This window comes from Oncorhynchus gorbuscha, unplaced genomic scaffold (assembly GCF_021184085.1).
Source record: "Oncorhynchus gorbuscha isolate QuinsamMale2020 ecotype Even-year unplaced genomic scaffold, OgorEven_v1.0 Un_scaffold_564, whole genome shotgun sequence".
Lineage (NCBI taxonomy): Eukaryota > Metazoa > Chordata > Actinopteri > Salmoniformes > Salmonidae > Oncorhynchus > Oncorhynchus gorbuscha.
In genome coordinates, this window is record NW_025745395.1 from 526,086 (window position 1) to 542,336 (window position 16,251).

General features: G+C 39.0%; 1 protein-coding gene across 1 annotated transcript; it reads left to right on the forward strand.

Annotated features, from left to right (window-relative positions):
* Positions 1-13,081: 13,081 nt before the first annotated feature.
* Positions 13,082-14,450, forward strand: LOC124018699 (zinc finger protein 239-like). Its single transcript, XM_046334051.1, has one exon. The coding sequence runs from the start codon at positions 13,348-13,350 to the stop codon at positions 14,311-14,313; it is 966 nt and encodes a 321-aa protein (XP_046190007.1). The 5' UTR covers positions 13,082-13,347; the 3' UTR covers positions 14,314-14,450.
* Positions 14,451-16,251: the final 1,801 nt, after the last annotated feature.

A 16,251-nucleotide genomic window follows, 5' to 3' on the forward strand; every position in this document is an offset into this window, starting at 1 on the left:
TCAGACCCCTACTCTACTACCACATATCTACAACAAAGAGTCATTAAGTGTGTTTCATTTAATTGGCCCCTACTGTACTACCACATATCTACAACATTATTTAAGTAGTGTCCTCAGAGTCCTTGACTACTACCACATATCTACAACACTTAAGTGTGTCTAATAGACCCCTCTCTACTACCACATATCTACAACATATTAAGTGTGTCCTCAGCCCCTACTCTACTACCACATATCTACAACATCATTAAGTTTTTCCTCAGACCCCTAGCTCTCTACTACCACATATCTACAACATCATTAAGTGTGTCCACAGATGCCCTTGTCTACTACCACATATCACAACACATTAAGTGTGCCCAGCCCCTCACTCTACTACCACATATCTACAACACTTCAAGTGTGCCTCAGACCCCTACTCTAATAGTACCACATATCTATGTTAAGTGTGTCCTCAGGCCCCTACATTCTAATACCAATATCTACAACTCATTAAGTGTGTCCTCAGACCCCTAATGACTACTACCACATATCTACAACACATATAAGTGTGTTTCCTTCACAGGACCCCTTACTCTACTACCACATATCTACAACATATTAAGTGTGTGTCCTCAGGCCCCTACTCTACTCTAATAGTAATATATCATGTTGTGTGACCTTCACCAGATGCCCAGCTCTTTCATTCTAATAGTAATATATCATGTTGTTGACCTTCACCAGATGCCCCTACCTTTCATTCTAATAGTAATTATCATGTTGTTGACCTTCAGATGCCCAGCCTACATCTACTACCATATATCTACAACACATTAAGTGTGTTCCTCAGTAATATATCTGTACTACCACATTCTACATACAATTAATGTGTTCCCTCAGGCCCCTACTCTATTCTAATAGTACAACATATCATGTTGTTGACCTTCACCAGATGCCCAGCCTTTCATTCTAATAGTACCACATATCTACAACATATTCTAATAGTAATATATCAGGTTGACCTTCACCAGATGCCCACATATCATTCTAATATAATATATCGTGTGTTGACCTCACCTGATGCCCCTACTTTCTTCTAATATCTACAATCATATTGTTGACCTTCACCAGATGCCCCTAGCCTTTCATTCTAATAGTAATATATCATGTTGTTGACCTTCACCAGATGCCCACTCTTTCATTCTAATAGTAATATATCATGTTGTTGACCTTCACCAGATGCCCATTCTAATAGTAATATATCATATCTACAATGCATATTAATAGTAATATATCATGTTGTTGACCTTCACCAGATGCCCAGCCTTTCATTCTAATAGTATATATCATGTGTTGACCTTCACCAGATGCCTTTCTACTCTACTACCACATATGTTGTTGACCTTCACCAGATGCCCAGCCTTTCATTCTAATAGTAATATATCATGTACTACCACATATCTACAACAATTATCATGTTGTGACCTTCAGATGCCTTTTCATTCTAATAGTAATATATCATGTTGTTATCTTCACAGATGCCCAGCCTTTCATTCTAATAGTAATATATCATGTTGTTGACCTTCACCAGATGCCAGCATTTCATTCTAATAGTATTATATCATGTTGTCCTGAGGCCTCTTCTATGCCACATATTCTAATAGTAATATATCATGTTGTTGACCTTCACCAGATGCCCAGCCTTTCTACTAATAGTAATATATCATGTTGTTGACCTCAGGCCCCTTTCTCTACTAGTACATATCTACAACATATTTCATTCTAATAGTAATATATCATGTTGTTGACCTTCACCAGATGCCCAGCTTTCATTCTAATAGTAATATATCATGTTGTTGACCTTCACCAGATGCCCAGCCTTTCATTCTAATAGTATATCATGTAAATCTTCACCAGATGCCCAGGGATTCATTCTAATAGTAATATATCATGGTATTCCTTAAAGATGGGGTTTCATGTAGTAATCCGGATCATGTTGTTGACCTTCACCAGATGCCGCTTTCATTCTAATAGTAATATATCATGTTGTTGACCTTCACCAGATGCAGCCTTTCATTTTTGAATGGGACCTTCACCAGATGCCTTTCATTCTAATAGTAATATATCATGTTGTTGACCTTCACCAGATGCCTTTCATTCTAATAGTAATATATCATGTTGTTGACCTTCACCAGATGCCCAGGTTTCATTCTAATAGTAATATATCATGTTGTTGACCTTCACCAGATGCCCAGCCTTTCATTCTAATAGTACCATGGTCTTGACCTTCACCAGATGCGAGCATTCTAATAGTAATATATCATGTTGTTGACCTTCACCAGATGCCCAGCGTTTCATTCTAATAGTAATATATCATGTTGTTGACCAACCAGATGCCCAGCCTTTCATTCTAATAGTAATATATCATGTTGTTGACCTTCACCAGATGCCTTTCATTCTAATAGTAATATATCATGTTGTTGAAAGATGCTCATTTCATTCTAATAGTAATATATCATGTTGACCTTCACAATACCCCATGATGACAATAGCGAAAAATGTTGTTGACACCAGGTTTCATTCTAATAGTAATATATCATGTTGTTATTCACCAGATGCCCAGCCTTTCATTCTAATAGTAATATATCATGTTGTTGACCTTCACCAGATGCCTTTCATTCTAATAGTAATATATCATGTTGTTGACCTTCACCAGATGCCCAGCCTTTCATTCTAATAGTAATATATCATGTTGTTGACCTTCACCAGATGCCTTTCATTCTAATAGTAATATATCATGTTGTTGACCTTCACCAGATGCCCAGCCTTTCATTCTAATAGTAATATATCATGTTGTTGACCTTCACCAGATGCCCAGCCTTTCATTCTAATAGTAATATATCATGTTGTTGACCTTCACCAGATGCCTTTCATTCTAATAGTAATATATCATGTTGTTGACCTTCACCAGATGCCTTTCATTCTAATAGTAATATATCATGTTGTTGACCTTCACCAGATGCCCAGCCTTTCATTCTAATAGTAATATATCATGTTGTTGACCTTCACCAGATGCCTTTCATTCTAATAGTAATATATCATGTTGTTGACCTTCACCAGATGCCCAGCCTTTCATTCTAATAGTAATATATCATGTTGTTGACCTTCACCAGATGCCCAGCGTTTCATTCTAATAGTAATATATCATGTTGTTGACCTTCACCAGATGCCCAGCCTTTCATTCTAATAGTAATATATCATGTTGTTGACCTTCACCAGATGCCCAGCCTTTCATTCTAATAGTAATATATCATGTTGTTGACCTTCACCAGATGCCCAGCCTTTCATTCTAATAGTAATATATCATGTTGTTGACCTTCACCAGATGCCCAGCCTTTCATTCTAATAGTAATATATCATGTTGTTGACCTTCACCAGATGCCCAGCCTTTCATTCTAATAGTAATATATCATGTTGTTGACCTTCACCAGATGCCTTTCATTCTAATAGTAATATATCATGTTGTTGACCTTCACCAGATGCCCTGCCTTTCATTCTAGTAGTAATATATCATGTTGTTGACCTTCACCAGATGCCTTTCATTCTAATAGTAATATATCATGTTGTTGACCTTCACCAGATGCCCAGCCTTTCATTCTAATAGTAATATATCATGTTGTTGACCTTCACCAGATGCCCAGCCTTTCATTCTAATAGTAATATATCATGTTGTTGACCTTCACCAGATGCCCAGCCTTTCATTCTAATAGTAATATATCATGTTGTTGACCTTCACCAGATGCCCAGCCTTTCATTCTAATAGTAATATATCATGTTGTTGACCTTCACCAGATGCCCAGCCTTTCATTCTAATAGTAATATATCATGTTGTTGACCTTCACCAGATGCCCAGCCTTTCATTCTAATAGTAATATATCATGTTGTTGACCTTCACCAGATGCCCAGCCTTTCATTCTAATAGTAATATATCATGTTGTTGACCTTCACCAGATGCCCAGCCTTTCATTCTAATAGTAATATATCATGTTGTTGACCTTCACCAGATGCCCAGCCTTTCATTCTAATAGTAATATATCATGTTGTTGACCTTCACCAGATGCCCAGCCTTTCATTCTAATAGTAATATATCATGTTGTTGACCTTCACCAGATGCCTTTCATTCTAATAGTAATATATCGTGTTGTTGACCTTCACCAGATGCCCAGCCTTTCATTCTAATAGTAATATATCATGTTGTTGACCTTCACCAGATGCCTTTCATTCTAATAGTAATATATCATGTTGTTGACCTTCACCAGATGCCCAGCCTTTCATTCTAATAGTAATATATCATGTTGTTGACCTTCACCAGATGCCCAGCCTTTCATTCTAATAGTAATATATCATGTTGTTGACCTTCACCAGATGCCCAGCGTTTCATTCTAATAGTAATATATCATGTTGTTGACCTTCACCAGATGCCCAGCCTTTCATTCTAATAGTAATATATCATGTTGTTGACCTTCACCAGATGTCCAGCCTTTCATTCTAATAGTAATATATCATGTTGTTGACCTTCACCAGATGCCTTTCATTCTAATAGTAATATATCATGTTGTTGACCTTCACCAGATGCCTTTCATTCTAATAGTAATATATCATGTTGTTGACCTTCACCAGATGCCCTGCCTTTCATTCTAGTAGTAATATATCATGTTGTTGACCTTCACCAGATGACCAGCGTTTCATTCTAATAGTAATATATCATGTTGTTGACCTTCACCAGATGCCCAGCCTTTCATTCTAATAGTAATATATCATGTTGTTGACCTTCACCAGATGCCTTTCATTCTAATAGTAATATATCATGTTGTTGACCTTCACCAGATGCCCAGCTTTCATTCTAATAGTAATATATCATGTTGTTGACCTTCACCAGATGCCCAGCCTTTCATTCTAATAGTAATATATCATGTTGTTGACCTTCACCAGATGCCCAGCCTTTCATTCTAATAGTAATATATCTTGTTGTTGACCTTCACCAGATGCCCAGCCTTTCATTCTAATAGTAATATATCATGTTGTTGACCTTCACCAGATGCCCAGCGTTTCATTCTAATAGTAATATATCATGTTGTTGACCTTCACCAGATGCCCAGCCTTTCATTCTAATAGTAATATATCATGTTGTTGACCTTCACCAGATGCCTTTCATTCTAATAGTAATATATCATGTTGTTGACTTTCACCAGATGCCCAGCCTTTCATTCTAATAGTAATATATCATGTTGTTGACCTTCACCAGATGACCAGCGTTTCATTCTAATAGTAATATATCATGTTGTTGACCTTCACCAGATGCCCAGCCTTTCATTCTAATAGTAATATATCATGTTGTTGACCTTCACCAGATGCCTTTCATTCTAATAGTAATATATCATGTTGTTGACCTTCACCAGATGCCCAGCCTTTCATTCTAATAGTAATATATCATGTTGTTGACCTTCACCAGATGCCCAGCCTTTCATTCTAATAGTAATATATCATGTTGTTGACCTTCACCAGATGCCCAGCCTTTCATTCTAATAGTAATATATCATGTTGTTGACCTTCACCAGATGCCCAGCGTTTCATTCTAATAGTAATATATCATGTTGTTGACCTTCACCAGATGCCCAGCCTTTCATTCTAATAGTAATATATCATGTTGTTGACCTTCACCAGATGTCCAGCCTTTCATTCTAATAGTAATATATCATGTTGTTGACTTTCACCAGATGCCCAGCCTTTCATTCTAATAGTAATATATCATGTTGTTGACCTTCACCAGATGCCCAGCCTTTCATTCTAATAGTAATATATCGTGTTGTTGACCTTCACCAGATGCCCAGCCTTTCATTCTAATAGTAATATATCATGTTGTTGACCTTCACCAGATGCCCAGCGTTTCATTCTAATAGTAATATATCATGTTGTTGACCTTCACCAGATGTCCAGCCTTTCATTCTAATAGTAATATATCATGTTGTTGACCTTCACCAGATGCCCAGCCTTTCATTCTAATAGTAATATATCATGTTGTTGACCTTCACCAGATGCCCAGCCTTTCATTCTAATAGTAATATATCGTGTTGTTGACCTTCACCAGATGCCCAGCCTTTCATTCTAATAGTAATATATCATGTTGTTGACCTTCACCAGATGCCCAGCCTTTCATTCTAATAGTAATGTTATGTTTGGCGTAAAAGCAACACAGCTCATCACCCTGAACACACCATCCCCACTGTCAAACATGGTGGTGGCAGCATCATGGTTTGGGCCTGCTTTTCTTCAGCAGTGACAGAGAAGATGGTTAAAATTGATGGGAAGATGGATGGAGCCAAATACAGGACCATTCTGGAAGAAACCCTGATGGAGTCTGCAAAAGACCTGAGACTGGGACGGAGATTTGTCTTCCAACAAGACAATGATCCAAAACATAAAGCAAAATCTACAATGGAATGGTTCAAAAATAAACATATCCAGGTGTTAGAATGGCCAAGTCAAAGTCCAGACCTGAATCCAATCGAGAATCTGTGGAAAGAATTGAAAACTGCTGTTCACAAATGCTCTCCTTCCAACCTCACTGAGCTCGAGCTGTTTTGCAAGGAGAAATGGGAAAACATTTCAGTCTCCTGATGTGCAAAACTGATAGAGACATACCCCAAGCGACTTACAGCTGTAATCGCAGCAAAAGGTGGCGCTACAAAGTATTAATTTAAGGGGGCTGAATTTTTCAGTTTTTGATTTGTTAAAAAGTTTGAAATATCCAATAAATGTCGTTCCACTTCATGATTGTGTCCCACTTGTTGTTGATTCTTCACAAAAAAATACAGTTTTATATCTTTATGTTTAAAGCCTGAAATGTGGCAAAAGGTCGCAAAGTTCAAGGGGGCCGAATACTTTCGCAAGGCACTGTATATAAAATCATACTCACAAATAGGCCTAAATGTGTTTTTCTATTTTTCATCTTGAGGCATGTTCACATTTGATCAAATGCATTTTCTATTTTGTTTTGATTATAAACTTTGATTGGATACAAACTATTCGCTCAAAAAATCTTATAATTTGGACATTTCAAAATTTAACTTAACAGACAATTGATTCTTTGAACTTTGAAACATCTTTTATTTGTTTTTTATTGAGTAAATGTGTAACTATTCATCAAGATAAAGGACTATGAAACTGATTACTTGTTCTGGTGAAATGTGTACATTTGAGTCATTAAGCAGACGCTCTTATCCAGGGCGACTTACAGGAGCAATTGGGGGTTAAGTTCCTTGCTCAAGGAGCACATTGATAGATTTATCAGCTAGTCGGCTGGGGGATTCAAACCATCGACCTTTCAGTTACTGGCCCAACACTAGACTACCTACCACCCTAAAGTCTTTTCTTGATTCCTTGTGTCCTCCCCCCCTCCAAAACTCATTGGAGGAGATCTGAGATTATCTTATCCTCCTATATGACCAGAGGAGATTGAAAGAGAGGATGCTGGGAAATCAAGGAAAGACCTGAGATCTTCACCCTAGTGGATAGCTGTTCTACTGATGGAGAATGGAACCACTAAAACAGGCACCATCTCAAGTCAATCCAGGCGACTTGTTTTTCCCCTGAACAAGGCAGTTAACCCACTGTTTCCCAGTAGGCTGTCATTGTAAATAAGAATTTGTTCTTAACTGACTTCCCTAGTTAAATAAATGTTACATAAAAAAAGTATAAATAAATATTTCAGGCCACGCCCACTGACGCCCACAGTTTAAAAACATACAATGACATCAAGACATCCAGAGTTTAACAACACTGATCTTTTGCTACAAAGGCCCCTTTTTCTCTACAATTGGTAGTTACAGTCTTGTCCCAACGCTGCCACTCCCATATGGACTCAGAAGAGGTTAAGGTCGATAGTCTTGCGTCCTCCGAAACACGACCCCGCCAAGCCACACTGCTTCTTGACAAACTGCTCGCTTAACCCGGAAGCCAGCTCTCCCAATGTGTCGGAGGAAACGCGTACAGCTGGCGACAGAAGTCAGCGTGCATTGGCCCGACCCGCCACAAGGAGTTACTAGAGCGCGATGGGACAAGGACGTGCCGGCCAAACCCTCCCCTAACCACGCTGGGCCAAACCCTCCCCTAACCACGCTGGACCAAACCCTCCCCTAACCACACTGGGCCAAACCCTCCCCTAACCACGCTGGGCCAAACCCTCCCCTAACCACGCTGGGCCAAACCCTCCGCTAACCACGCTGGGCCAAACCCTCCCCTAACCACACTGGGCCAAACCTTCCCCTAACCACGAACGACGCTGGACCAATAGAGAGGCACTTTAGAGACAGGAAGGGTAAAGGGGCATGTGCTCGACACAGGTAGAGTCCTATCTGTCCATGTTGCCTTTTACAAAGTGGGCACCAACACTCACCTAAAGAGAGAGAGACGTTTTCATTGTTTTTGGGCAGAATTACTTTACCTTTAACTAGGCAAGTCAGTTAAGCATAAACTATTATTTTCATTGACAGCCTAGGAACAGTGGGTTAACTGCCTGTTCAGGGGCAGAATGACACATTTTTACCTTGTCAGCTCAGGGATTCGGTTACTAGGCCAATGCTCTAACCACGAGGCTACCAGCCACCCCAATTATGTGTTGTTAGCCATGTGTCTTGGCCCTATTTTTTATATTTTTTTTTTATGTGGCCATCGACAATTTGTTGCCTAATGGGAAGGTCCGCCCTGGAGGAAAGTATTAGCTGTATGAAGTAAAAGAGAACACAACATCTGGTTGTTTTTAAATTACTTCTTATGACATTGTTCGCCAGAATAAATTATGGAATGGAGATTTTACCAATCTGCGTTACCCACTCCAGTCAGCAGATGGCGATGGAAGGATTTCAGGTGATGTTTCTTGCGTGACGTATAATCTAGTGGACGGAAAGCTTCAACGGCAGTAAAACACTACTGATTCAACCACTTCGGTAGCGCACATTAAACCAGTCTTGTTTATATTTATGTCAGTGTTTTCAAACATCATTCTGTTTTACGTATTGACTAGTTGAAAAAAAGAAGTTATTTGCTTGTTAAATTAAATTGGCTAATTTGTTCAATTGTTAACGTTACTGCACTAGGCTAAACGCTAATGCTAACTATCTAGCTTGCTAACATCGCGACCATGTGCTCACTAAGCTATTCGGAGAAAGAAGCTCTAGGGCTGAACATCATCGTAAAAGAAGAAGAGGAAGAAGCTTTAAGAATAAAAAATGAAGAAGAGGAGACTGTCACATTAGAAGAAGAAGAGGTGGATATTACAGTGAAAGAAGAGAAAGAACCTTTTGGAGTAAAAGAGGAAGAGGAGGCTTTCTCAATTAAAGAGGAGGATGAGGAGGAGACTGAAGATCCTGTTAACACCAGTGAGTATCGTCTTAAAAATAGGGACACAAACTGCAGTTGTTGAACAATTGTGTGGTTTTAAGGGGCATTATACTGAAGTTCTACACTTGAATATGTTGTTCAGTACTATAGGAATTGTTGAAGAGGCAATCTGTCAGTGTCACATATCGGGGTGGCAGGTAGCCTAGTGGTTAGAGCGTTGCAACTCAAATCCCTGCGCGGACAAGGTGAAACTCGGTCGTTCTGCCCCTGCTAATGGGACTTTTAAATGAGATGTATTTAATTCTCCATGTGGTCTACAGTGCACCTCATCTAATTAAAGTTTTAAAATTGACCTCTTAAAATATCTAATATAACAGGCTTTTTTGCAAAATTCAATGAAAGTGGATTGGTGTTTAGATAATTCATAAGACTTAAAATATCGAATGTGGACGAAAAATGCACCCATTTAAAACCTGGAACGACCCTTTTACATTTGCATCGAACACCAATGGTAAAGTGCATCATGATGAAAGTTGGTCTGGACATTTCTGGCCCTTGGTCTTAGATATACAAGCTTCATGACCTTGGTCTTGTAAGACTTGGCAATAGTAGATCTGGTCTGGATCTAACACTGAAAAGGATTCATATTGGTCTGGTCATGCTGACTCATATATTTCTGTGATCTGTTATTGCAATTAGACAGTAATGTCCCGCACCCTCTGTTTGATCCTTCTGGTGGTGTTCAACAGTTGTACAGGATGTACCCTGGTAGGATCTTAGAAATAGTCTCTGTAATGTACCAGGACAACCAGCAGAGTTCTGAACAACTGATGGTGTTAAAAGATAGCTGGTGGTAATGTAATGTATCCCTAGAGGACTAGAGGTGTTAAATAGCTGTATGTAGATGTACAGCTTGGTAACTGGTCTAGTTAAACAGCTGTATGTCTGTAATGTCTTAGCATACAGCTTGGTCTGGTCTATGCATACAGCTGGTCTGGTCTAGCAAACAGCTTATGTAATGGTCTAGCAGGACAGCTTGGTCTGGTCTAGCATGATTCAGCTTGGTCTGGTCTAGCATACAGCTGTATGGTCTGTAATGTACCCTTACTGCCAGGACTAACTGGTGGTGTTAAATAGCTGTATGTAATGCAATGTACCCTTACTGCTAGGACTAACTGGTGGTATTAAATAGCTGTATGTAATGTACTCCTCTGGGGATAACTGGTGGTGTTAAATAGCTGTTTAATGACAACTGCTGGACTAACTGGTGCATCCATAAATGAGCTGTATGTAATGTGTCCCTTACTGCTAGGACTAACTGGTGGTGTTAAATAGCTGTATGTAATGTAATGTACCCTTCCTCCCTCCCTAACTGGTGGTCATTAAATAGCTGTATGTAATGTAATGTACCCTTACTGCTAGGACTAACTGGTGGTGTTAAATAGCTGTATGTAATTTGACCCATGCTAACTAACTGGTGGTGTTAAATAGCTGTATGTAATGTACAAACTGCTAGGACTAACTGGTGGTGTTAAATAGCTGTATGTAATGTACCCTTACTGCTAGGACTAACTGGTGGTGTTAAATAGCTGTATGTAATGTAATGTACCCTTACTGCTAGGACTAACTGGTGGTTTAAATAGCTGTATGTAATGTAGACTGGTAGGATAACTGGTGGTGTTAAATAGCTGTATGTAATGTACCCTTACTGCTAGGACTAACTGGTGGTGTTAAATAGCTGTATGTAATGTAATGTACCCTTACTGCTAGGACTAACTGGTGGTGTTAAATAGCTGTATGTAATGTACCCTTACTGCTAGGACTAACTGGTGGTGTTAAATAGCTGTATGTAATGTACCCTTACTGCTAGGACTAACTGGTGGTGTTAAATAGCTGTATGTAATGATGACCCTTACTGCTAGGACTAACTGGTGGTGTTAAATAGCTGTATGTAATGTACCCTTCTACTAGGACTAACTGGTGGTGTTAAATAGCTGTATGTAATGTACCCTTACTGCTAGGACTAACTGGTGGTGTTAAATAGCTGTATGTAATGTAATGTACCCTTACTGCTAGGACTAACTGGTGGTATTAAATAGCTGTATGTAATTCTACTGCTAGGACTAACTGGTGGTGTTAAATAGCTGTATGTAATGTAATGTACCCTTACTGCTGGACTAACTGGTGGTATTAAATAGCTGTATGTAATGAATGACCCTTACTGCTGGACTAACTGGTGGTGTTAAATAGCTGTATGGAATGTCCCTTACTGCTAGGACTAACTGGTGGTGTTAAATAGCTGTATGTAATGTAATGTACCCTTACTGCTAGGACAACTTCTAAATAGCTGTAGAATGATGACTGCTAGGACTAACTGGTGGTGTTAAATAGCTGTATGTAATGTAATTCCCTACTGTAGGAAGGATGACAAATAGCTGTATGAATGTACCCCTGCTAGGACTAACTGGTGGTATTAAATAGCTGTATGTAATGTAATGTACCCTTACTGCTAGGACTAACTGGTGGTGTTAAATAGCTGTATGGACATTCTACTGCTAGACTAACTGGTGGTGTTAAATAGCTGAGGAATGTACCATTCTACTGTAGAAATAGGATGACACATTCTACTGTAGACTAACTGGTGAGGAATCCATTCTACTGTAGAAGTATGACATTCTGGACTAACTGGTGAGTGTTAATCCATTGCTACTGTAGATGGATGACACGTAGTGAGGAATCCCCCTGTATGGACATTCTACTGTAGAAGGATGACACATAGTGAGGAATCCCCCTGTATGGACATTCTACTGTAGATGGATGACACGTAGTGAGGAATCCCCCTGTATGGACATTCTACTGTAGAAGGATGACACGTAGTGAGGAATCCCCCTGTATGGACATTCTACTGTAGAAGGATGACACGTAGTGAGGAATCCCCCTGTATGGACATTCTACTGTAGAAGGATGACACGTAGTGAGTGAGAATCCCCTGTATGGACATTCTACTGTAGAAGGATGACACATAGTGAGGAATCCCCCTGTATGGACATTCTACTGTAGATAGGATGACACGTAGTGAGGAATCCCCCTGTATGGACATTCTACTGTGAAGGATGACACATTGAAATCCCCCTGTATGGACATTCTACTGTAGAAGGATGACACGTAGTGAGGAATCCCCTGTATGGACATTCTACTGTAGAGGATGACCTGGAGGAATCCCCCTGTTATGGACATTCTACTGTAGAAGGATGACACTGTGAGGAATTGTTTATGGACATTCTAGTGAAGTTCTACATTGAATGTGTTGTTTTTTTGTCGGAACAGCGTGAGATTCTTTCTTTTCTTTATACCATTGTTTTGTCTTGTGCAGCAGGAAGGAACTGAAGAGGTTGTTTTGTGAGCCAATAATAACTAGTGTTATTTAAATGACTGGATTTTTTTAGCCCTCTTTTATTTAACCATTATTTTATTTAGCCGTTATTTTATTTAACCCCTATTTTATTTAACCCTTATTTTATTTAGCCCTTATTTTATTTAACCCTTATTTTATTTAGCCCTTATTTCATTTAGCCCTTATTTTACCAGGTAAGTTGACTGAGAACACATTCTCATTTAAACCAACGCAATTGGGAATAGTTTCAGGGGAGAGGATGGGGGATGAATGTGCCAATTGTAGACTGGGGATGATTAGGTGACCGTGATGGTATGAGGGCCAGATTGGGAATACAGGTACCTTAGCATATGCTACTGTACCTGTAGACTTCCAGTCATTGAGCTAATGCTAGTTACCAGAATCTCTCTGTATTCCTCTAAAGCCACACTGTAAAATGGATCTGATTTGGATTAAAAATGTGGAATAAATATGTGGAATCATGTGGAAGTTTCATTCATGTCTCTATGATTAAATAAACACTTTGTTTGTTTTTGGCAGGAGAAAGACCAGACTCTGAGGAACCAGAGGAAGAAATGTCCAAACCAGCAAGACCATACCACTGCTCCCAGTGTGCAAAGAGTTTTACCCAGTTCGGGACCATGAAAAGACACGAGAGGACACACACAGGTGATAAACCTTACCACTGCTCCCAGTGTGGAAAGAGTTTTACTGAGATGGGGTCCCTGAAAAAGCACAAGAGAATACATCCAGGAGAAAAGCCATACCACTGCTCCCAGTGTGGAAAGAGTTTTAACCAGTCAAGGGACCTGAAAGATCATAAGAGAATACATACAGGAGAAAAGCGCCACCACTGTTCCCAGTGTGGAAAGAGTTTTACTCAGTTAGGGAGTCTGAAAAGTCATAAGCGAATACACTCTGGAGAGAAGCCTTATCACTGCTCCAAATGTGGAATTGCTTTTTCAGAGTTAAAAACCTTGAAAAGGCATGAGAGCATACACACAGGTGAGAAGCCTTACCACTGTACCTACTGTGGAAAGAGTTTTAGACGATCGGAATATCTGAAATTACACGAGAGAATACACACAGGAGAAAAGCCTTACCACTGTTCCCAGTGTGGAATGAGTTTTAGGCAGTTAAGGGACCTCAAAGATCATATGCAAATGCACTCTGGAGAGAACTCTAGCACATGTTCACATTGTGGAAAGAGTTTTCTGAGTTTAAGAACTCTGAAATTCCATGAGCATATACACACATACAAAAAGGAAAAGTACCAATGTTCCTCGTGTGGAAAGTGGTTTACCCAGTTAGAAGCCCTGATTATGCATGACAGGAAACACACAGGAGGGGATAAGACCTACCACTGCTCCCAGTGTGGAAAAAGATTTAATTGGTTAAGGCAGCTGAATAAGCATGAAAGAATACATACACAGGAGGAGAAGACATACCACTGCTCTCAGTGTGGAAAGACATTTTCCCAGTCAGAGGACCTGAAATCACATGAGAGAATAGAGAGGCTGTGTTCTGACTTGTGTTTCTGACTGATCATTTGTGTTCTTGTTTCATGCCACGTGAAATCAAATTGTATGAAACCAGAAAAAAAAGTTTTTACTTTTGTTGTTGTTTCATTTAGAGACATGATCGTGTCTAAATATCAGATTAAATATTTAAAATTGTCTATTTGGTTTTGATGAGCTTTGATTGATTTGATAAGTATAAACCCTCTGTTGTTCATCATATGATTTTCTATTTGTTAAGGGATTTTTTAAAATCAATAATGACTCATTCTGTCTACATTTCAATCAGGACTGACCAATCAGAATACTAATTCTGTATACATTTCAATCAGGACTGACCAATCAGAATACTAATTCTGTATACATTTCAATCAGGACTGACCATTCAGAATACTATTATGTTACTGTATATGTACTAATCAGAATACTAATTCTGTATACATTTCAATCAGGACTGACTAATCAGAATACTATTATGTTACTGTATATGTACTAATCAGAATACTAATTCTGTATACATTTCAATCAGGACTGACTAATCAGAATACTAATTATGTTACTGTATATGTACTAATCAGAATACTATTATGTTACTGTATATGTACTAATCAGAATACTATTATGTTACTGTATATGTACTAATCAGAATACTAATTCTGTTACTGTATATGTAATCAGAATTTCTTTTACCCAGTACTCAGAATACTAATGTTACTGTAAATATAATCAAGAATTAGAACAATGATGGTAGAAATGACTGAAAATGAATATCGTCAGACTGGCTAGAATGCTGATCTACACAGGCAGACCTTGGCTCGGTCATAAATGATCTAAATTGGTGGGAGACGGATGTGGGAAGGCTTGAGAACTATACAGCCTTTGTACCGGTGTGGAGAAGAGACGGAACGAAGACTAATGACGTCATTTTCAGTTTATAACCCGTTGTATAATGTTTCATGTTCAGTTCTGGAGAATAAACGCTGCTGATTGATTTCCAGACTGGTCTCTGTCCATTTTTTTATGCACAAAAAAAGAGTCTTACAAATTGTTAGGAGTGGACCGTGTTTAATTATTAATTGGGTAATAAAACATGTAGGACTTTAATTCCAGTAACATTATTGCAAAGTGTCAACGATTATTTAAGTAAGTAAGTGGCGCAAGTCTTTGTGTTTGTATTTATGATGGATTCCTCCCTAAACTAAGGCATATCTACAACACATTAAGTGTGTGTCCTCAGGCCCCTACTCTTCCTGGGGTCCAGCTAAATATAAGGCATATCTACAACACATTACTGTGTTCCTCAGGCCCCTACTCTTCCTGGTCCAGCTAAACTAAGGCATATCTACAACACATTAAGTGTGTGTCCTCAGGCCCCTACTCTTCCTGGTGTCCAGCTAAACTAAGGCAGTTAAACATTTTAAAAACATTACAAAACCTTCATAGACAGATTTCACAACACATATAAGTGTGTCCTCAGGCCCCTACTCTACTACCACATATCTACAACATATTAAGTGTGTCCTCAGACCCTCTACTCTACTACCACATATCTACAACATATTAAGTGTGTCCTCAGACCCTACTATTAAGTGTACTACCACATATCTACAACATATTAAGTGTGTCCTCAGGCCCCTACTGTACTACCACATATCTACAACATATTAAGTGTGTGCCCTCAGGCCCCTACTCTACTACCACATATCTACAACATATTAAGTTTGTCCTCAGGCCTCTACTCTACTACCACATATCTACAACACATTAAGTGTGTGCCCTCAGGCCCCTACTCTACTACCACATATCTACAACATATTAAGTGTGTGCCCTCAGGCCCCTACTCTACTACCACATATCTACAACATATTTACATTTAAGTCATTTAGCAGACGCTCTTATCCAGAGCGACTTACAAATTGGTGCATTCACCTTATGACATCGAGTGGAACAGTCACTTTACAA

Bases quoted from the DNA above. Each gene is read 5' to 3' on its own strand.
- LOC124018699 (XM_046334051.1), top strand. From the start codon at position 13,348: ATGTCCAAACCAGCAAGACCATACCACTGCTCCCAGTGTGCAAAGAGT.